The sequence below is a fragment of the Gorilla gorilla genome, chromosome 1 (genome assembly GCF_029281585.2).
Source record: "Gorilla gorilla gorilla isolate KB3781 chromosome 1, NHGRI_mGorGor1-v2.1_pri, whole genome shotgun sequence".
In the NCBI taxonomy this organism is placed as follows: Eukaryota; Metazoa; Chordata; class Mammalia; order Primates; family Hominidae; genus Gorilla; species Gorilla gorilla.
Genome location: NC_073224.2, coordinates 199,094,494 through 199,118,005, shown reverse-complemented (window position 1 = coordinate 199,118,005; position 23,512 = coordinate 199,094,494). Strand labels below are relative to the sequence as shown.

The 23,512-nt window shown below is 49.4% G+C and overlaps 1 protein-coding gene across 2 annotated transcripts in view; it reads left to right on the top strand.

The window, feature by feature from the left end:
- KCNQ4 (potassium voltage-gated channel subfamily Q member 4) overlaps nt 1-3,168 on the top strand; it is a 57,025-nt gene extending 53,857 nt beyond the window's left edge. The window contains exons 13-14 of one of the 2 annotated variants that reach the window (XM_019016036.4): nt 382-511; nt 1,027-3,168. In XM_019016036.4, coding sequence (XP_018871581.2) covers nt 382-511; nt 1,027-1,239 — 343 coding nt within the window. In that variant the 3' untranslated portion in view covers nt 1,240-3,168. Of the gene's footprint in view, nt 1-163; nt 512-1,026 lie in introns of both variants that reach the window. The other variant, XM_055392529.2, reaches the window with a different exon arrangement.
- Nucleotides 3,169-23,512: the final 20,344 nt, after the last annotated feature.

Below are 23,512 nucleotides of genomic sequence, written 5' to 3'. Positions count from 1 at the left end.
GGGCTTGCTATGTTGCCAAGTCTGTCTCGAATTCCTGGGCTCAAGTGATACCTCCCTACCTAGCCTCCCCAAATGCTGGGATTATAGGCATGCGCCACTGCGCTGGGCCTCCTAGTCCACTATTTCCATTCCTCTTTCACCAGACGGTTGTTTTACTTGTCAGGTTCGTGTGTGGTGCCTTTGCTTGGCCAGTGGAGAACCACCAGAGCAGGGGCCAGTCCCTCCACCCTCAACTCAGCCTCCATCTGGCAGGGCAATGGCCCCTTCCCTCAGATTGCCTGTCCCCTCGTGGTGCCTTCTCCTTCATCAGGCAACCTATAATTCTTGTGGAAGGGAGGGACGGCGCGTCCCCGGGCCCTCTGATGGTTCCCTTACCCTTAGGGTGGACCAAATTGTGGGTCGGGGGCCCGGGGACAGGAAGGCCCGGGAGAAGGGCGACAAGGGGCCCTCCGACGCGGAGGTGGTGGATGAAATCAGCATGATGGGACGCGTGGTCAAGGTGGAGAAGCAGGTGAGTGTAGGATGGGGTGGCGGAGCTGGCCATACCAAGAAGCTCTGGGGGCGCCGTGACATGGGGAGGATGCGTTTCCAACAGCCACAGCCCAAGGGTCCCCGAGAATACCTAAGAGCCCCCTCCCCGGCCGAAGCCCCCGCCCTCGCCGCCAGATATTCCCATAAACCCGCCCTCTCCTGCTAAGCCCCGCCCCCAGGCTGCATAAGCCCGCCCATAACCTTCAGATAAGCCTACCTCAGTTCCCCCTACTCCATTTGACCCCGCCTCTCAGTTGTCGCTGTAGCTCGCGGACTATCCCCATCGGTCACACCTAACCACCTCCCGGGTTATGCACCAGTGCCCAGCTTCGCCCCTCCCTCTAGCCAAGCTCCACCTTTCCAGGCGGGATTAGTGCTTCCCAGATAAGCCCCGCCCACTCCACCAGCTAGGGTCCGCCCCGAGACCCAAGCCCCGCCCCCGGCCGCGTCCCCTCCGGTCCCAGGCCCTGCTTCCCAGCTGCGCCCCGTCCCCAGGTGCAGTCCATCGAGCACAAGCTGGACCTGCTGTTGGGCTTCTATTCGCGCTGCCTGCGCTCTGGCACCTCGGCCAGCCTGGGCGCCGTGCAAGTGCCGCTGTTCGACCCCGACATCACCTCCGACTACCACAGCCCTGTGGACCACGAGGACATCTCCGTCTCCGCACAGACGCTCAGCATCTCCCGCTCGGTCAGCACCAACATGGACTGAGGGACTTCTCAGAGGCAGGGCAGCACACGGCCAGCCCCGCGGCCTGGCGCTCCGACTGCCCTCTGAGGCCTCCGGACTCTTCTCGTACTTGAACTCACTCCCTCACGGGGAGAGAGACCACACGCAGTATTGAGCTGCCTGAGTGGGCGTGGTACCTGCTGTGGGTGCCAGCGCCCCTTCCCCACCTCAGGAGCGTGAGATGCCAGGTCGCACAGAGGGCAGCAGCAGCGGCCGTCCCGCGGCCTCTGGGCCCCCCAGTGCCCTGCCCACTCCATCGAGGCCCTATGTGGCCCACCTGGCAGGGGCACAGCCCCGGGAGTGGGAGCGGGCGCTGGGGCCCTGGGCCCTGACCCAGCTTCCAGCTATGCAAGGTGAGGTCTCTGGCCCACCCTTCGGACACAGCAGGGAAGCCCTCCCGCCAAGTCCCCACCCCACTTGGGGGTGGGCCAAGGTGCCCCCACAGGTACCCACAAAGCACAGGACCCTGCCACAAGGCAGGTGGACACCATATATGCAAACCATGTTAAATATGCAACTTTGGGGACCCCCATGGGGTCTCTCTGCCCCTCCCCCATTGGGAGCTGGGCCCCCAGCAGTAGCTGGTCTCAGGCTGCTTGGCCACCACCCTGTCCCTATTCTTTGGCTTATCACTCCTTCCCCTCCCAGCATGGGGCCTGTTTCTCCCCTGCCCTCTCCTAAGGGCAGTGCCTGGGCCTTTCTTCCCATTTGCAAGTGTCAGCTCCCAGGGGCTCCCTCCTCCTGCTGGGTGGCCACTCCCCTCCTTGGCCCTCCAGACACCACTCATAGTCAGCACAAGTTTCTGTATCCTCCCCAAAACTCCCAGACAGTGCTTCGTGGACGATCGCACAAACATAGCCTTTTAGTTTCTCCAGACAGGAAGAAAGCCTCTCACACTTAAACATGCAATGACGTGACACACTTGGAGACATGAGTGCAGAGCCACTCAGCCGCTCCTGGGCCTCTGCAGCAGATGCCAGTGGACTGGCCTTGCAGGGTGATGTCCACTAAGAGGAAGACCCCCAACTCCATCTGAGCAGGAGAAGGAGCTTTGAAGTAACCCGAGAGCTCTCCAGGCCCCACCCAGACCTTTACCCGCTCCCCTTCTTCAAGAAGATCTCCTCCTCTCTGGTCCAGGAGCCCTAACCCACTGCCTCTGCCTGTCCCCAAGGGCCCGCCTCCGTGTCTCCACAGCACAACTCGGGCCCAGGCCTGACACCACTGGAGAGACCCCAGGCCCACTTCTAGCCAGGCCTGTGCCTTCCTAGTCACTCTAACTCCCAGAGAGAATAAGAATGCATGTAATAGCTATACCAACCGCGCATCTGGCTTTCACATGCACTGTCTCTCCTCCCTCCACACCCAACTTCTTCACTTCAGTTGGCAGCCCCACATCCAGGCATAAGCCCCCATTCACTCCAGGAACACTTTCTTATCCCCACCCCTTTGCTCCTCTTCTGCAAAGCCAATGCAGGTGGCAGGAAGGTGAGGGGTAGTGGACCAATGGCAACCCTCTGTGGGAACAAGGGGCCGAGGCCACGCTGCCTGCATCTCGTGCTGGGGACCTGCATGCGCCAGCACCAGGGCTTCGACTGGATCTTGCTCAGTCCATGGTGCCCAGCCTCTGCCCCAACATGCCCTCTGCATGTGACCATCATGCCCTGGATGGAGCCACTCCTGGCTCACCCCACCTGCACTGCGCTGTCCCCAGAGAGCCACCCCTCCACCCACTCAGAGACAGCTGTGGAGAGGGCCAGGAGAATGGGATTAGCCTATGACCAAGGAGACATGGGAAGAAGCCCTCCTTCCTTCCACGATCGAGGTTCCGCCATCAACTCGGTTCTCGGATATGCAAGTACCTCACTTTGTTAACTTATTAACTTATTGGTTTCATTAAAGTTTTCAATAGGAGGTGATTGTTCTTGGTTTTGTTCAGTGGCCGTGAGGTGAGGCTCCTGGTTTGGGGGTGGGGACAAGGAGATTTGGATTAGTCAGGACTCTTTGTTGTATACAACAAAAACCCAACCCTGTATGGTTTAAACAGACAAACAAAAAGAAACTTATTGGCACAGAGAACTAAGAAGTCCAGGGGATAGATTTGGTTTCATGCACAGTGAGATCTAGATGCTTAAACGTGTCAGGACTCTGTTTCCTGTAAGCCTTCCTTTCTGGCAGGCTGACCTCTCATGGTGACCAGTAAAATTGGCCACCACTTTCCTAATAGTTTGCATCAGTCAAGATCAAGTCAGGAAGGCAGAAACAACACTAAGTTTTTCAGCAAAAGAATTTATTATAGGTAATGGGTTACACTGATGCAGGAGGGCTGAAAGAACAAAAGAGAATTTTCTCTAGGTGATTCTGAGATAGCCTAGAGAAAATAACTGCAGAAAGCAGTTACCACTCCCAGAGCTGCAGGAGTATAGGAAACAGGTTGGGGTTATCAGAACCCACAAGCTTGCGGAGAGGGAGCCAGGTAGTGTTGGGACTCAGAGATCTGAAAAGGAGGTACTCCCTGGCTGGTGCTAGTACCTCTTAGGGGATACAATGAGGCTTGTCTGGGAGTATGGGAAAAAAGCCGAAGTCTGGGATCAACTGTTGCAACCTGGCTGTTGCTGATAAGGATAGGAAGCAAAAGAAGAGAGAAGTCTCCACTTTTCCTGCCTTCCAATCTTCCCCTAGTGCCCCTTATTGTCAAAGCTAGCGAACAAAGGAGTGATGTGGTTTGCAGAGTCCCAGCCCCAGTATCACAGAGTTAGAAGGCTGCACTTGGAACTGAAAGACAATAACATGGGCACGGGCCACCCCTTTGGACACACAGTTTCCACAAACATCAATCCATACATACTTGAACCGCCATATAACGACAGTAGCTTCCACCTAGTAAGATGAAACTGTCCTTTATACAAATGAAGACACTCTAGTCCCCTCCCCCTAAATGGGAAAAACACAACGTCCCACGGTTCAACAGATGCATCCATCTCCAGGGGTTAGTCACTGAATCCATATTTGGGTTAAGTATTCCTCTAATTCAGGCACAATTCCACCTACAACTAAACACTAAAGTAAAGTTGATCATCACATACAATGTTTATATAAAATATGGGAGAAAGGAGGAGGGAGGAAAAAATAATATGTACGGTGCACACACACACATGCACACACATCCCAAGCAAGGAAGGAAATACGCATAGCCGCAATCGACCTCTTTCTGGTATCTCTGGTCACAGTGCCATGGTTGGTATGAATAATTTCCTTATTCCATTGCCCTTCCATGTTTCCTTTGCCCTCAGCCAACACTCAGCTTTTTCGGGACCTTTTTTTTGAGACAGAGTCTCGCTTGGTTGCCAGGCTGGAATGTAGCGGTGCGATCTCGGCTCACTGCAACTTCCACCTCCTGGGTTCAAGCGATTCTCCTGCCTTAGCCTCCCGAGTAGCTGGGACTACAGGCATGTGCCACCACACCCAGCTAATTTTTGTATTTTTAGTAGAGATGGGGTTTCATCATGTTGGCCAGGATGGTCTTGATCTCCTGATCTCGTGATCCGCCTGCCTTGGCCTCCCAAAGTCCTGGGATTACAGGCGTGAGCCACCGTGCCTGGCCAGGGATCTTTATATGGTGGAGTGACCCAGATAATCATTCCTGAAGGGTCTGAATCCTCAGTGGTCCTGCATGGGTGAGTGTTACAGCTTTTCATTGACTTTTGCTATCATACATGGAAGTACTTATTATAGAAAGGCCTTAGAGAATCCCTTGGGTTCCAGACTTAGTCCTCCTTGCCCTGTTGTGTGGCAGCAACCAATTTCCGCTCGGTAATGAAGATCAGTCATGCAGCCAGTGTATTAACTCTTTATTTTGCCTGCTGGTTGAGTGGCATGAGGAGCCCACAATGGCCTGGTTAAAGTTTAAACCTCCAATGTAATGAAAACTATGTTGCCTCCCTTCCCTTGAAAACTAAGACCTCCAAACTAGCAGAGCTCAATGCTACAGGGACCAGAGGCAGAAGTTTTGTGAGTGGGTGGAGTAGGCTGAATAATAGCCATTCAAATATAGCAAGTTCTAATTTCTGGGACCTGCAAATGTTACATTATAAGGAAAAGGGGCCTTTGCAGATGTGATTAAATTGAGGATTGTGATATGGGGAGATTATCCGAGACTGTCTGGTGGGCCTAAATCCAGTGACAAATGTCTTTTTAAGAGAGCGGCAGACGGAGATCAAATCACACAGAAGAGGAGAAGGTGATATGAAGATAAAAACAGGGACTGGGGTGATGCTGCCACAAGCCAAGGAATGCCAGCAGCCACAAGAAACTGGAAAAGTCCAGGAATGGATTCTTGCCTAGAGCTCTGAAGGGAGCACAGCCCTGCACACACCTTGATTTGGGCTCAGTGAAACTGATGTTGAACTTCCGGCCTCCAGAACTGTGAGAGAATAAATTTCTGTTGTTTTAAGCAACCAATTTTACAGTAATTTGTTATGGTAACCACAGGAAACTAATACGGCGGATTATTTGGTGTCATAGTGAGAGAAGCCACTCTCACCAGCTCCCTTGGATTCCTGGAACCTTATATCCTGGCTATGTCAATGAGGATAAACATACCTGCTTCATGATGGAAAGGGTCCAGTGGGATCGACCTGGCACCAAGTGGCTAGGTGGACCCTTGCAGAGGGATGATATATTAAGTACTTAGCATTTGTCTTGGCTGGAGGCAGGTTGGACATACAGTGTGGCATTAGTCAGATCAGCCTTGACGAGTTAAGTTCATGTTGTTGAACCTGTAAATAGTCTCCCTTCTGGCCACCATGACCAAGTTGTACATAAACATATGAAGAATGCGCTGGAGAGACTAGGGAGAGAGGCTGGCTGACATCCATCCAATGTGCCATCTTGTCCATCGAATTATCAAGAGCTGCCTCTGCCATGGATGACTTTGGGTGAGATTGTGTCATTTCTGAAAGTCCATCTGCTAGTCTCTCCCAGTTTTTCTTATGGCCAGTCCTCCAGTTCTGTGCTTTCTGAACCCCTGACCATCCAGCCAAACCATTAGCCACTGCCCATAAATCAGTGTAGATCCATACTTCTTGTCATCTCTCAATCAGACAAAATGGACAACCAAATGTACTGAAGGACGGGTAGGATGGAGCCAGGCCTGGGAACTGGGGTGGTGGCAGTGGTGCTGATGTTCCAGGAAAAGGCACAGCATGTGATAGGGTCCAGAGGCACCAGGGAGTGTGGTAGATGAAAGGAACAGAAAGAAATCCCGTGGCTGGTCCCAGACAGCAAGGGAGAGAGGGGTGCAAGATGGGACTTTAGAATTAGGGGTCAAAGTTTACAGGATTTCATTAATCATTCCAAAGAGATAGGACTTAGCCATGATAGCAGTGGGGAGACAATAAAAGATTTTTCTCAGGCAGCACATTGGGGTAGATTTGCATTTTAGACTTTTTTTTTTTTTCCTGGGATGGAAGATGTATTTGAGGGAGTAAGTGTGGGTGTGGGGAGAGCAGGTAGGAGACTGCCGCAGTCACCCGAGCAGGAGGTGCTGGTAACCCGAACAAGTCCCATGACATTTCACTAATTGAGTTAAATGTCTATTGAGCACCTGCTATATGCCAGACCCTGCCTCAGCACAATATACAGGATGAACAGACACGGGAGAACAAGTTACAGCCCTGAGGTCATCCAGCCCCTGGGGGAGACAGATGCACAATTAACCAATGCACAGCTACTGTTTATCTTCTAAATTTGCCTGGCTCAGCAAGGAGAGTTTGCAGGTGGCTCTGGGAGTCCCCAAACTGTCATCAAATACGGCCTTGACAGCAGATACAATTTTAGCTTGGTGTGTCATTTATCTATTGCTTTGTAACAACTTATTTTAAAACTTAATGGTTTAGGACAGATGTGGTGGCTCATGCCTGTAATCCCAGCACTTTGGGAGGCCGAGGTGGGTGGATCACTTGAGGCGAGGAGTTCAAGACCAGCCTGGCCAACATGATGAGACCCCATCTCCTAAAAATTACAAAAATTAGCCGGGTATGGTGGTGTGCGCCTGTAGTCCCAGCCACTCAGGAGGCTGAGGCAGAGAATTGCTTGAACCCGGGAGGTGGAGGTTTCAGTGAGCCAAGGTCATGCCACTGCACTCCAGCCTGGGCAACAGAGCAAGATTCTGTCTCCAAAACAAACAAACAAACAAACAAAAAACCACCAACAAAAAACCTTAATGGCTTAAAATAACAACTATTTTATTTTATTTACTCTTGATTCTGTGGGTCAGCAATTTGGGGTGAACTCAGCTGAACAGCTCTGCTGGTCTCACCTGGAGTCACTAATGTGCTTGCAATCATCTGGCATCAACAGGGTCTAGATGGCCCAAGAGGGCCTTCCCCATGTGTCTGCAATCTGGTGTGAGTTGGTCTGCAGGCAAGACGGCTCGTCTCTGTTCTATGGAGCTTCTCATCCTCCAGTAGATTAGACTGTACTTCTTCATATGGCAAGAGGGCAAAAGCAGAAGCCATCAGGCCTCTGGAGGCCCAGGCTCAGAAGCTGTACCAAGGGGCTCAGCTCACTTTGATAGGTGCTCTGAATATGTTGTGATGTTTACACTCTTGTAGATCTAAAAAAACCCATGTAGTTATTTCTCTATTTAGATAATTTATTTCATGTACTTTTGTTTTTTTGGAGTGCAGAGTGCAGTGGCCACTGCACCGGGCCATATTTCACGTACTTTTGACAGCTCCAATTGTTAAAACAGTTTCGTTTTCCCTCTGAGAAGCTGAGAGGCACATCTTCCCCTACCACCCACCTCTGTGTATAGCAGGACCGTGATAGCTGCTACCACGGTGTGTTGGTCTGTGTGGGCTGGCATAGCAAATATCATGGACTGGAAGGTCTAAACAACACAAGTGCATGATCACACAGTCAAAGTTCTGGAGGCTGGAAATTCAAGACCAAGTTATCAGCAGGGTTGGTTTCATTCTGAGGCCTCTCTCCTATGATTGTAGAGGCTGCCTTCTTCTGGTATCTTTGCATGATTATCTCTTGTTCTCTATGTACACGGGTCTGAGGTCTCTCTCTGTGTCATAATAATCTCCTCTTCCTCTTCCTCCTCCTCCTCCTCTTCTTCTTCTTTGTGTTCCTAGTTTTCTTTTTCTTTTCTTTTTTCAAGTTTTATTTTAGGTTTGGGGACACATGTGCTGGTTTGTTACTAAGGTATATCGCATGATGTGCATGATGCTGAGGTTTGGGATACGACAGAACCTATCACCCCGGTAGTAAGCACAGTACCCAACAGGTCGTTTTTCAACCCTTGATCCCCTCCCTCCCTCTCCCTTCTTGTGGTCTGCAGTGTCAATTGTTGCCATCTTTATGTCCACGTGTAACTAATGTTTAGTTCCCATTTATAAGTGAGAACATGCAGTATTTGGCTTTCTGTTTCTGCATTAGTTTGCTTAGGATAATAACCTCCAGCTGCTCAAGTTGCTGCAAAGGACATGATTTCCTTCTTTTTATGGCTGCATAGTATTCCACGGTATATATGCACCACATTTTCTTTATCCGGTCCACCATTGATGGATACCTAGGTTGATTCCATGTCTTTGCTATTGTGAAGAGTGCTACAATGAACATACAGTTGCATGTGTTTTTTTGGTAGAATGATTTATTTTCCTTTGGGTATATATCTAGTCATGAGATTGCTGAGTGGAATGGTAGTTTTATATTTAGTTCTCTGAGAACTCTCCAAATTGCTTAACTAATTTACATTCTCACCAAGAATGTATAATCATTCCCTTTCCTCTGTAACCCCGCCAACATCTGTTATTTTTTGACTTTTTAATAATAGCCATTCTGACTAGTGTGAGATGATATCTTATTGTAGTTTACATTTGCATTTCTCTGATGATTAGTGATGATTGATGCTGAACATTTTTTCATGTTTTTTGGCCACTTGTATATCTTCTTTTGAGAATTGTCTGTTCCTATCCTTTGCTCACTTTTTAATGGGGTTGGTTTTTGCTTGTTGATGTATTTATCACCTCTTCTTATAAGGATACCAGTAATATTGGATTAGAGCTCACCCTAACAAACCCATTTTAACTTGATTACCTCTTTAAAGGCCCTATCTCCAAATGCAGTCACATTTTGAGGAACTGAGGGTTAGAACTTCAGCATATAAATTTTGGAGGGATGCAATTCAGCCAATGACACCTGCAACAGGGATTTCACCCACCAACCTGACGCATTTTCTGCTGTAAATGCACAGGATCTGAGAATCACTCGGGTTTGCCCCATCCCAACTGGCAGAGCTGAACAGAGTTATAGACATCATGGAACCAAGTGATTTGAAAACCCTTTTTTGAAGGCCCAGGAACCTTTGCTACAGCACAACCTATTTGGAATCCTAATATATAAAATATAATCAGTGCAATCAAAAATGGGAACCTCCCAGAGGTGGCCTCAATTCTCCCCTTACATACACATTGAGCATGTGCCTAGCATTTTGCTGCAGGCAAAATAGATCTGTCTCTGTGATGTATCCTTTATGTAACTATTGTAGTCGATTGTATTCTTTGTCTGAAAGTCTTCCTTCCTTCCTTGCCATTGCCATGGTTACCCTTGCATGGTGTGTACTTGCCTATCTGTCTTACAGCAGGTTTCCTGGAAACCAATTCCGAGACAGAGAGTGGTGTGCAGAAGGTTTTTAGGGGAGTGTGCTCAGGAGATTCATCTATAAGGAAGGTAGGAGGTAGGATTAGGCAGAAGGAGAGGTTGATCTACTATGCGATAGCAACTGAGGTAGCTGCTGATCCTCAGGAGCCCTAGAGCTCATCTATCCCTGAAGAGTTGTGCTAAACTGAAGGAAGAAGGCAGGCCTTTGTTTTCCTTCAAAGGAAACCATCAGCCAATCATCAGCCAATCATGGCCATGACTGTGGGTGAGGCAGTTCCCTGTGGCCAAGGGCAATTCCCAATGAGTGACACAGTTGTGAGCCAGCAGAAGATTCCCAGCAGGCTCTGAAGGGTGGATCCGGGTAGAACCCCATAGCATCCACTCTACCAACCCCCTGACTTTGGGTTTGGCCATGGGATTTATTTTGGCCAATCGAAGGCAGGTAGGAAGGACAGTATGCTTTTTTCAAGTGGAAGCCATACAGTCATGGCAAAGTTCTTCCACCTTGAGAGCCTCGGACAGCCGTTGTTTCTTCATCCTGGGTCCGGATGCAGGCATGTGGAGCAGACCTGACCTAGACTGAATTCAAGAGTCCAGCCTGGCCCAGCCAGCATCAGCTGAACTGCAGTTGACTTGGAGACTTAGGAGTGTGAAATAATCATTGATTTTGTAGGCCACCGAGATTGGGGGTTTGTTTTCTTCATGGCATTATCACAGCAAGACCTGGTTAAGACAGCTAGTAAGGTGGATTTTACTGGAAGCAATGTCATAGAAGACTTACATTGTACATCACAGAGGATTTCAAAAATCCTCCTTCAACATCTTTGTTTTTGTCCCAAACGGCTTCTCTGGGCATGAGGCATGTCCTCTTCTCTTTCTTTTTTTCCCAAACAGGTTCTAAAATGAGTGGGAGATGTGAAGGATTTCCTGGAAGAGGTGGGAAGACTGCTGTCAAACAGATAGATACCCTGGCAGGAGGATCTGAGGCCTGAGACCCAAGCTGCCCCGCCTGCCCAGAACTCGGATGGGGTCTGCCCTTACTTCCCACTCACCCCTGCCAGACTTCCCCTAAATCCTCTCCTGGACCCCACAATCTCGCTCCTTCCCCTGGTGTGACTTCAGCTCCTGGAGGACAAGAAACACATCTGCGGCCAGTTCACGGTGGCCCACACCTTTAAACCTCAACACTTTGGGAGGCTGAGGAGGGTGAATCACTCGATACCGGGAGTTCCAGGTTGTAGTGAGCTATGATCGCGCCACTGCGCTCCAGCCTAGGCGACAGAGTGAATCACTTGATACCGGGAGTTCAAGGCTGTAGTGAGCTATGATCGCGCCACTGCGCTCCAGCCTAGGCGACAGAGTGAATCACTTGATACCGGGAGTTCCAGGTTGTAGTGAGCTATGATCGCGCCACTGCGCTCCAGCCTAGGCGACAGAGTGAATCACTTGATACCGGGAGTTCAAGGTTGTAGTGAGCTATGATCGCGCCACTGCGCTCCAGCCTAGGCGACAGAGTGAGACCCTGTCTCTAAAAAAGAAAAGATACGCATCTGCTGGGGTCATCACTGTCCCCAAAGCAAGGCTGGGCACACAGGTGATTCGTATATGCTGGCTGGAAGGGAGGGAAGCAGAGCCACCTGGGATTGATCATCTCCCACTGAGAAAACTCCCAGTCCCTGTTGTGTGTCCCCACGGCCACAAGGCGTCAGTAAAGACATTGGCTTGGAGTTGTCTGGAGCCAGGAAAACAGGCTGGACTTTGAGGGCAGGACACCTCACCTGAAGGTGCTTTAGTTAGGTTCAGCACATCTGAAAGAGAGAGAGAGAAATAGGGGTGGCAGAACTGAGCAGTTGACAGAAGGGGACTCCAGGACTTGTCTCAGAGAGTAAGGGGCTGTGTTCTCTGCCCTTCATTCACTTATTCTACAATTGTTTGTTCATTTCTAGTACATGCCAAGCACTATTTTAGGTGCCAAGGTCCTAGCAGCTCACTCACAAAGTCCCTGCTCACATAGAGTAGACAGTAGATTACTGTCTAGACAGAAAACAAACAAAAAACACGATAATTTCATGGGGTGATAAGTGCCGTGAAGAAAATAAAATGGAAATGGAATAGTGACCGTGTTGCAGGGGGCGTCTTTCAGAGAGATGGTCAGGGAAGCTCAAGGGGAAACCAAAGCCTTCATAAAAAGTCAGAGCTGCCAAGGCTCCCAAGGGACCACTGGTCCCATAGCCTCATTTTGCAGCTGGGAAAACTGAGGCCTAGTAAGCCAAGGCAGAGCCCAGAGCTGAGCCCGAGTCTCTCGACCTCCAGATGGCTGGATGGCTTCCTCCTCTCCTCCCCTCACATCCTTAACCTCCCCCGTGTCATCTTAGGGGGAAGGAGCAGATACAGGGGTGCTCTCAGAACGTGGGCATTAAACAGGGACCAGGGGAGTGAAGGGCAGCAAACAACACGAAACCACACAACAATGGGAAAGAAGTTCCACGAAGTTCAGATTTTTCCCATGCTGCAATTCTGAGCCTTTTTTTTTTTTCAAAAATATTATGCATCAAATTCTTCTTCTGAAGTTTGGTTTTGGTGCCTCTGCTTTGCCTGTTTGAGGGGTATGACTGTGGAGAGTCATATGGGAGCCTTGGTTCCCTCACCTGCAAAATCCGAACCCAACTTTCCTGACTCCAACAGTACTGTTGTGTGCAGCCTTTGTAAAGACCACAGGCACCCCCTCCCCATGGCTGCGTGGGTCTGGTCCCTTCCCTCTGCTTCTGAGCCCATCCCCGCTTGCCCACCCCAGCCCTGAGTCTGTCCACAGGAACATCCGACACAAGCGCACTTTGTTACAGACTCACTGTGACACCATGAGGTGGTTTTGGGTTTGTTCTCATCCCCGATTTGCCAACCAGGAAGCAGGCTTGCGTGTGTGAGAGGGCTTGCTGAAGGTTGCACAGCCAGTAAGTGACAGAGCCAGGATTTGAACAGAAAGTTCCATTCAGTTTTCTCTACTCAAGGCTTCCATCCAAAATGACAACAACAGCAACAACCACCACCCAAAGCTTTGGTGTTTGGGGATCTAAGCTTCATTTCTCTGAAAATGCACTGATCTGCAATGTGGATTTCGTGTTGGTCGAGGTGTCCAGGTGGTGTCACTTGGTGTGGTGCTGCCACCTGCTGAGCAAAGATGGGTGTTGCATCCCATCTCAAGCAGGCGCCGTCCAGGCCGAACCCAACTGTAGAGGCCTTTTCAATGCTTTTAAGTCCACTAAAAAGCGCAGCAAAGAAGCCCCAGACATAGGTCACTTGACCCATGGAAACACTGAGGTCCAAAAAGATCCTTTAAACAATTCTTCTACCTTTGTTGACCTGACTTCCTCTTTTCCCATTTCCCACTGACCATGGCATCCTGTCTCCTGCCTCTCCACTCCCCTGGAATTGCTCTGGCAAAGTCATTTTGACTTTCTGATTGCCCAATTGAACAGCCTCTTTTTAGTCCTCACTTTACCTGACTTTTCAGCAGCATTAGGAACCCCTGACCACACCCTCCTTTGGGAAACATCTCCCTGGGCTTTCAGGACACCTTTCTGCTGTTTCTCTCCCACTTCCCCAGCTGCTAATTCTTGGCCTCTATCCAAGGTTCTGTCCTTGGCCACATTCTTTTATCACTGGGCATCATCATTCCCAAGGCAACAATGGATGTGCTAATACCCCCCCAAACAAAGTTACTGTCAGTCCAGACCTAATTCCTGAGCTCCAGACCCATTTGTCTGGCCCTCTTCCTCCTAGATGTCCACCTTGGATGGCCCGATGTGTCCATCCTAATCTATCCTGCTCCCTACAGCCTGCTCTTCCTGCTAGGACTCACCTCATGGAAGAGTCACTCTGTGCCCCAAGCCACACCCCTGGGAATCATTTTCCGCTCCTTTCCTGTAGCCTCCACGTCAGTGGGTCATTATCGTGACTGCAGGATCTATTCCCATCTTCTCCCCAGTAGCAGAACCTCTGAATTCTGCTTACACATATGGCCACCCAGACTACATTTCTGAGCCTCTTTTGTAGTTAGGGGCGGAAAACTTCCAGAAAGTGCACGACTCCTCTTTTCTCTTTTTTTCTGGCTGGAATGTTGATATGGTAGCTCGAGCAGCCTTTTTGGATCATGAGGTCTAACCCACAAATGACAAAGCAACAAGGTGGTGGGGCCTAGATGCTGACACTATGGATAACTACACCCATTCTGGACTACCTACCTGGTTCTTTTTATTTAAGCTACTGTTTTTCTGTCACTCAAAGCCACGTGCATAATCCTAAGTAATCGAGATAGAGTCATTCATTCTTCAAAAGAATATTCATGTATGCTAGACATTGCATTTCATGCTTTCTCAGCGCTCTCCATTTCTCCCACGTGCCCCTCTCAAATCCGTTCTACTCACCACAGCCAGAGTGAACTTTCCAAAACACAAACCCAACTGTTTCCACTCGGCTCATGTCGTCTGTGACTCCCCATTACTAACAGAATCAAGTTCAAGCTCCTCAGCCTGCCACTAAGGGTCACCCCTCTTTGATCCTTGCCTACTCCAAGCACAACCCTTACCCCGCTGACCATGCACCCTACACACTAACCACCCCGGACTTGTTGCCTTTCCTAGTAAAGTCTTATTCATTCATGTCACTCGGCATTTGCACACATTGTCACCTCCCTTGGAATTTCCTTCTTTCACGTGCTCATGTTCAAATTCTACCCCATCCTTCCCACTGTGTAAGTACCTAGTATGTGTTATGAACTGTGGTCAGTGTTTTCACAGCAGCAACTCATGGGTAAGGCCCCTTACTATCCTCATTTTACAGACAAGGAAACTGAGACTCATAGAAGGGAAGTGAGTTGCCACAGATGAGTATTCATAGTGATGACTGCTACCAGGTCTACTAAATCTAAACAGTTCTTTTTTTTTTTTTCTTTGAGACAGAGTCTCGCTGTGTCACCCAGGTTGGAGTGCAGTGGTGCGATCTCGGCTCACTGCAACCTCTGCCTCCCGGGTTCAAGTGATTCTCGAGCCTCAGCCTCCCGAGTAACTGGGACTACGTGCCACCATTCCGGCTAATTTTTGTATTTCTAGTAGAGACAGGGTTTCACCATGTTGGCCAGGCTGGCCTTGAACTCCTGACCTTAGGTGATCTGCCTTCCTCGGCCTCCCAAAGTGCTGGGATTACAGGCGTGAGCCACTGTGCCCAGCCAACAATTCTCTTTATGTAGGACTCAGGCCTCTGATATCTTCCCCATCTGTACCAAGTACTCTGGGGCATAGGAGACTTGAGTTCTAATCTCAACTGAGCCACTTATTACTGTCACTTGGCTGTGGTGGAGGCTGCTGGTTGTCTACCAAAATCCATTTCCCCTCTTCCAGAGTAATTAAGTTACTGATGAACACATTGTCACCAGCTAGAAACCGTATTTCCCAGCCTTCCTTACTGCAAAGTGTGGTCATGTAATTAAATTCTTGTCAAGAAAATCTGAAAAGTGACATGAGTCACTGGGCCTTAGAACACCGGGTGTGCTCACCTCCTCAGTCTCACCTTCCTGACAGCCAGACACAAAGATGTCCATGACCCAGATTCCGCTCTGCAGAAAAAGATAGAAAAGGAAAGAAAGCCAACTTGGACTTTGAGGAGACATCTTGGCCCACGAGGTTGGAGTCATGAAAAGCAGAGCAACAGGAAGCAAGCAATCTGGGTCTGAATGACGGAGTGGAATCAGAAAGAAGTCTTTTCTGCTCTGCAAGCCACTTTAACATTTTTCTGGGCCAGGTACGGTGGCTCATGCCTGTAATCCCAGCACTTTGGGAGGCCCAGGCAGGGGGATCATTTGAGCCCAAGAGTTTGAGATCGGGCTGGGTAACATAGTGAGACTCCATCTTTACAAAAATTAAAAAAACTAGCTGGATGGGGTGGCGTGCGCCTGTAGTCCCAGCTACTTGGGAACAGGAGGATTGCTTGAGCCCAAGGAATTCAAGGCTGCAGTGAGCTGTGATTGTGCCACTGCACTCCAGAGTGAGGCTCTGTCTCAAACAAAACAAAACAAAATGAAATCCATTTTTCTTGTTCTCTTTGTTATAGCAGTTAACACTTAAATATTTCTTACTATGTGCGAGGCACCATCCCAATTATGTTAAATATTTTAACTCAGTAAATTACTAGCTGTGTGGAAGCAGGCAAGTCATTTCGTCTCTGCAAGCCACAGTTCCCTCATCTCTCTATAACCTGGAATAATAATGCGCTAGCTTAGATGACAGCGAGTCAGGTGAGATATCATGAGTCAGTACTGAATGACCTAACAAGCAGACAGCTCATGTGTTTAAGGTACTAGCTGCAAATTTGAAAGACTTTGATGCGAAGAAGAAAAAGGGGAGGAGGAGGAGGAGAAGGAGATAAAGTATTGCTATTGCAAAATAGCCATGGAAAGATTTGGGGCTTCCTTACACTGATTTTACAGCTAAGCAGTATTTTATTTTGAATCACATACAGGGAAACAAGCAAACTTACCCAAGCTACGTGGGCTATAAACAAGGGAGAGGTGGTTTCCCAAAGGAATTTTTGGGAAACCTTTTATCAGGAGAAGGGTGACTAAATCCTGGAAGGCATAAATAGCAGACGCCTACTTCTGCCCTTGGGTCTTTCTCCGCTGGCTGAAGAGCCCCATCCTTCAGCCATTTGCGTGGGACATGGTTTGAAGTCCTCCCTCCCCACGCTGGACCCCTTCTCTGGACATACTCACAGCTACTGCTGACTTAGCACTGCTGTGCCAAGTTGGAAATAGCTATTGCTATTGGGAACTTGCTGCATGCCAGGCACCGTGCTAAGTACATCAGCCAATAGCTCGTTTAATCCCATCTGTTGAGTGTGTAAGTATTGGAACATATTTTAGTTTAGAAACAAAAACAGAGGCTAACAGTGGTAAAGTGGCTTTGCCAAATGTCATGTATGTAGTTTGGAGCCAGATTCAAACCCAGAAGGGCCTGAAAGATTCAAGCTAGCAGCAGGGCCTGAGAGACAAGCCCAGGTCTGACGCCAAGTCTCTCAGGCCCTGCTGCTAGTCTGTCTGTGTTGCTGTCTCATTAGGGGCAGAAGCACCACTCCACAGACGTCTCTGAGGAGAGCCAGACCACCCCTGTCCTTCGTTTAAATCCAGAAGTTTGGCTGGGCGCAGTGGCTCCTGCCTGTAATCCTAGCACTTTGGGAGGCTGAGGCGAGCAGATCACTTGAGCCCAGGAGTTCGAGACCAGTCTGGGCAACATGGCACCCCGCCCCCGCCCCCGCCCCCCACTAAAATAGGGAGCTGGGCACAGGACCCATTGAAGTCTGTGTGACACTCAAGATTCTAAGGTGTGTTTTTTTTTTTTTTTTTTTTTTTTTTGAGACAGAGTTTCACTCTTGTTGCCCAGTCTGGAGTGCAATGGCGCGATCGCGGCTCACTGCAACCTCTGCCTTCTGGGTTCAAGCGATTCTACTGCCTCAGCCTCCCGAGTAGCTGGGATTACGGGTGCCCGCCACCATGCCTGGCTAATTTTTGTATTTTTAGTAGAGACGGGGTTTCACCACGCTGGCCAGGCTGGTCACGAACTCCTAACCTCAAGTAATCCATCCACCTCAGCCTCCTAAAGTTCTGGGATTACAGGTGTGAGCCACCGCACCTGTCTGGGGATTGTTCTCATTTGTAGAGTCACGGAGGGTAGATATCCACGAACATCAAGTCCAGGTATCTCCGTGAAGCAGAAGTGTGGCCAGGGACGGAGCAGGGAGTCCTCCACAGCCCATTAGAGGGTGGTCTCCAGCGGGGCTCATTTGTATGCCTCTTCCCACAGAGGAGCTCAGGCTTAGGGCTTTGCCATAAAACGGGCACATCAGACAGCAGACTGCCCTAGCCCAAGAAAGGGTGTGAGCCAATCGTTTTGTTTCAAACAAACACATGTTTTTGGTCAAAATAAATATACACTTAAGACAAAATAATTTTCAAACAATGTAGAAAGCGTAGAGTAAAAAGTCAGACCACCCCCACACAAGACTTTTCAAACACACACGATTCCATTATACTACAACGTACATTACATACATATACATAATACACATCTCTTTTTTATATAAATAGGATTATAATATTTTATTTTATTTTATTATCTATTTATTTTTTATTATTTTAAGACAGAGTTTCGCTCTTGTTGCCCAGGCTTGAGTGCAATGGTGCAATCTCAGCTCACTGCAACCTTTGCCTCCTGGGTTCAAGTGATTCTCCTGCCTCAGCCTCCCAAGTAGCTGGGATTACCAGCACCCACCACCACACCCAGTTAATTTTGTATTTTTAGTAAAGATGGGGTTTCACCATGTTGGCCAGGATGGTCTCGAACTCCTGATCTCACATGGTCCACCTGCCTCGACCTCCCAAAGTGCTGGGATTATAGGCATGAGCCACCATGCCCAGACTATTTTTATTTTTAAAAAATTATTTTGAAAATTTGTTTTGCCAACCTTAGAGTTAACTACACCTCATAAATAAAAAATGAAATTTTAAATTTAAAATGTATTAAAATTTTCCTGGACTCAAGTGATCCTCCTGCCTCGGCCTCCCAAAGTGCTGGTATTCTAGGTGTGAGCCACCATTCCTGGCCCAGCACTTCCTAATGCCCTCTGAGCCACACAGGGGTCGATGGTGAGCCTTACAGTCTGGTGGAGAAAGACCCCTCAGCGACTCTGATACACAAGGTAATAGGCCTTTGGATGTGGAAAAGGCCCTATGGAGGGCATTTCAGGCTGAGGAAATGGCACAGGCAAAGGAACAGAGGCTTGGCCGCAAGAAGAACATCGTGCATGAGGAGCCTGGGGTGGCTGGAGTTGAGGGTGGGAAGGCACTTGGAGGCTGGGTGGGGCAGGGCTCTGTCCTTCTCGTCCCTGTGGTCATATTTCCCAGCCACAGCTCCACCTGAGCAGCTCACGGGTCAGGCACTTAACATCACCTTGGTTCATTCTCACAAGAAGCTTGTCGTGCCTCTATTTGACAGATGAGGGGACTGCACTCAGAGTAGCTTCCTTTATTTCTTCTATCCATCAGGGCACACTTTAGGCCCTGGGCCTTTACTCATGCCCAGTCCCCCAACCTGTGTGTCCTCCCCAAGCTGACCCACATCCCACTCTTTTATCAGCACCAGCCCTCAGGGCCGTCCAGACCCTGAGCTGCTCAGCAGTGCCTCCTTAGAGCCCTCAACATGAGACTCTACGTTGCATGCTCCAGGCTGGCCAGATCTCAAGCCCCAAAGTATATGCAGATGTCCTCTTCCCAGACCAGCTACAGGATAAGGGCTATGGTTGTTCAGCCATAAACCCACTTTGGCCAGGCAGCACTGCACTGCTTGCAGTGTGCTCTCAGAAACCCAGCCTCATGTGAATCTTTGCACACACATTCTTCAGATGTTGGAATTATTCTCCCCATTGGATGGAAGAAGGAATCAAAGCCTAAGGAGGCCCAGTAACTTCCTCTGCAATTCACAGCCTCAGAGTGGCAGACCAGCTCTGGGACTCTGCTCTTATCCCACCCAGGCTCAGGTCCTTGGCCAGATCCAGCCTGGGGAGGGGACGGGCCCTGGATATAGTGGGGTGGACATGCTCACCTCACCTCTTACTGAGGTGTGACTTGGAGTAATTCTCTGTGTGCCCCAGTTTTCTGACCTCTGGAATGGGGATAAACTACCTAGCAGTGCTATTTACAGGGTTGGGCGGTGATTAAAGAGAGACTGGAAAAGAAAGAGCGCCACTGGGCACTCCCCGTCAGTTCCCACCATGCCTGCACGCAGCAGCCACTCAGTAAGCACTTATTTGGTCTTATAGTTGGCACTAATCTTGTCCCAGCACTTCTAACAACAGGGTGGCATGAAGAGTTAGGCCATGATGGATTAAGGAATTCAAGAGGATTACTTAGTAATCAGCTAAACCACTTAAGCTGCCTGGGAAAAGGCTAGGATCAGACTGATCATTAATTTATTCGATAAATGACTGTTGAACACTTATCTGACCTGGAGTGATGACGATGATGATGACAATGACGATGATGATGACAATGACGATGATGATAGTGATGGCAGCGCTCAGTTATTGAGAATCTACCATGTGTGGGGTATTTTGTATAGAGTCTCATCACATCAAACGTGTAAGGTTGATACATTTAAATTTTGTTGTTTTTGTTCTGTAATGGGGAAGGTGCTGGTCAGGTCTGAGACTAAGGTGAGGCAAAAGAGATAACCAGGGCATAAATTTAAAGAGGCCCTTGCTGTTGGGAACCAGAGTCTCCACCCCAGTGCTTGTGGTGAACACTGTGATGTGCCCCCCAGAGCCCCCTTCTATGAAATCATTGCCCTAGTCTGGGCATGGTGGTGCATCCTGTAATCCCAGCACGTTGGGAGGCCAAGGCAGGCAGATCACTTGAGGCCAGAAGTTGGAGACCAGACTGGACAACATGGTGAAACCCCATCTCTACTAAAAATACAAAAGTTAGCTGGGTCCGGTGGCACATACCTGTAACCCCAGCTACGCAGGAGGCTGAGGCAAGAGAATCACTTGAACCCGGAAGGCAGAGGTTGCAGTAAGCAGAGATCGCGCCACTGCACTCCAGCCTGGGCAACAGAGTGAGACTCTGTCTCAAAAAAAAAAAAAAAAAAAAAAAAAAGAACAAAAGAAAAGAAAAGAGAAAAAAAGGAATCATTGCTCTAGCCCCCCGGAGTGCTGCTGTTGGTAGACAGCCGTCCCCTGGCAGCTCCTCCAGGGATGAGCTTAGCTGGGGACAGCTGCCTTGCCCACAGTCACACCACTTCTCTGGGTGGCTCACATCCAGTGACTGATGGAGGCAGGAGTATAAAGGATTAAAATGGTCCAACTCAGGCCAACTCTGAAGGGCCCTTCTAGCTCCAGAGCTCCCAGCGGGGCTGGCTGAGGCTCCTGCTGGGCCTGCTTTGTAGCTTCTTAGCTCCTTCTGTCCCCTCCCTTCTGCAGCTGCTGATCCTGAAGGCACTCCCTAATACACCTCTTGCTAGCTGAATGTCATCTCAGAGTCGGCTTCCCAGGGAACCCAACCTGTAACAGTGTTCCTTGTTGGAGTAACCCCTTTCTAGCTGGTTAAAACACAGCCTTTCTAATATTCTAATACAAAGGTATCTCCAAAAAGTGCTGTTATCAGGGATAACAGCACTTACTACAAACCACACTGCTCTCAATACTTTACCTGCACTAACTTGTTTAATCTCCACAGCAGTTCTGCAGGGTGGTACTATTAGTATCCCCATTGTAGAGATGAGTTCAAGGGAAATTATACTTTTCTTGAAGGAAAAAAAAAAACATACACAAATGACAGCTTGTTGATAAAATCCAGTCAACCAAAAGATAATTCAAAATAAAGAACATCAGCCTGGAAACTTTCATATGAATAGGAAAACAAAACAAAACAACAACAACCAAAGGATGGGAAAATGACTCGTGTCATGACTCAGTTCTCAACCCTGAGGAAGCCTGATTTCTGACCCCCAAGATCCAGCCTAGGTATAAGAGAGAAATCCACAGCACCAAAGAGGCAACAGGTTGCTTTAGGAGGCAGCCCTGGGGGAGACGTGAGCGACACCCTGTTGGCACCATGGAAGCTCGTGTGATTATCTTAGGAGAGCCAAGACGCGGGAGGTGTGGTGGCTTCCTTGAGGTCAGGCAGCTAGTAAGAGTTGCTTCTGAACTGGACCCCGAGGCTGTCAGACGACAGGCCCATTGATCTCCTCACTGTCTCTACACGTACTCTCTCTTCCCCTGGTAGGGGATGGTAGGGTCAGAAGCCTCCAAACAGTATCAGGGATTTGGGGATCCAGGCTGTGGGCTGCCCCAGCCTCATCTTCTCCCCTGTCCATCTGTCTGCTGTCCAACTTGTCAGCAGTCCCTTTTGGAGGGATGCAAGAGGGAAGAGCTCAGCAGCTGGACTCTCTCCTCCGCTTCCCCCTTAACTCTGGAAAGAGGCAGGTGTTGGGGTTTTCGTTGTAATCCCTTCCATATGGAGAGCACTTCAGAGTTTGCCAACTGCTTATCAACCCATCTCTGAATTTGTTCCTTACTAATTGTGAGGCTTATTGCTTTGTAATGTAGCAGGGCAGGGATATTAGCCCCATTTTACTGGTGTGGAAACTGAGGACCAGAGAGAAGGGAATCAGGGAAGTGTCCAGCTCAGGGTCAAACCCTCCTGTACTAATTCAGCCCTGTGGTTTCTGTCTCTGGCCTGGGGTTCTGGGCAAAGCAGCGGGGTGGTGGGGTGGGCAAATGCCAGCCTTTCTGAGCCCAGAGCTCAGGCCAGTCCCTTCCCAGAAGCCTCTCTTCCTTTCTCTCTTCATCCTGTCCCAGAAATCCCATGATCTTAGGGAGACCTTTATTCATTTGCCGAACACCTCCTGTCACCAGCCACATTCCATCCTGGTAGCTTCAGAGCACAGTAGGTCCTGGGAGAACTCACAGGCTGGTGGAGGGTCACATCCACAAAAAAGCCTGGCTTGAGAGTCAAGCCCAGCTGCTGGGGACAGAAGGTCTCAGCCTGGTGTTCCCCTCCAGTGTCCCTGGAATCCATGCTCTCCTAGAGAATGCCCCACCACCCGTCCTAGTACTGTCCGCAGCGTCTCTGACCCGGCCTCCTCCCTGACTTCAATCTCTTTCCCAGCTTTTCTCCCACATCTCAGAAGCTCCTAGGGATTTTTCCAGAATGAACTGCAGAGGGTGGCCAGGAACTCACGCTGGTGCTCAGGACTCTGAGGCCAAATCCTGCCAGGCCCGGGCACACTCCACATCCCTCATGTGTAGAATGAGGACTGTGCTTGCCTCACAAAGTTGTCGTAAAGCCATTTGACCTTTCTTGTACCTTCTAGACACCCCACACCTTCCCCAAACATTCATCGTACTTGTATGCCTTCCTGCCTTGAAACAGGCTCCTCTCCTAAAAACATATTCATCACTCAAGGCTCTGTTCATCACATCAAATGTCACCGCTTCCCTGAAGCCTGAACTGACCCCAACCTCAACTATTAATAGCTGAAACTGCTCCCTTCTCTGGGTGTGCCCGCTTGGCCGGTCTATTGTCCTGGCTGTACAATCCCCCCGCTAGAACTATTTTCTTTTTTCTTTGTTTTTTTTTGAGGAGTCTCGCTCTGTTGCCAGGCTGGAGTGCAGTGGCATGATCTCGGCTCACTGCAACTTCTGCCTCCTGGGTTCAAGCGATTCTCCTGCCTCAGCCTCCCGAGTAGCTGGGACTATAGGCACGCACCACCATGCCCAGCTAATTTTTATATTTTTAGTGAGACGGGGTTTCACCATGTTAGCCAGGATGGTCTCAATCTATTGACCTCGTGATCTGCCCGTCTCGGCCTCCCAAAGTGCTGCTTAGCACTGTTTTCTACAACTCATCACAGTCTTCCTTGCAGCAAGATTAGTTTGTTTTCAGGCCTATCTCCCGCCTCCTCCCACCTGGGCTGTGATTCCCTGAGAGCATGCACCAGGTTGACACAGGGCCTGGAATAAAATCAGCACCGATTTGTAGAAT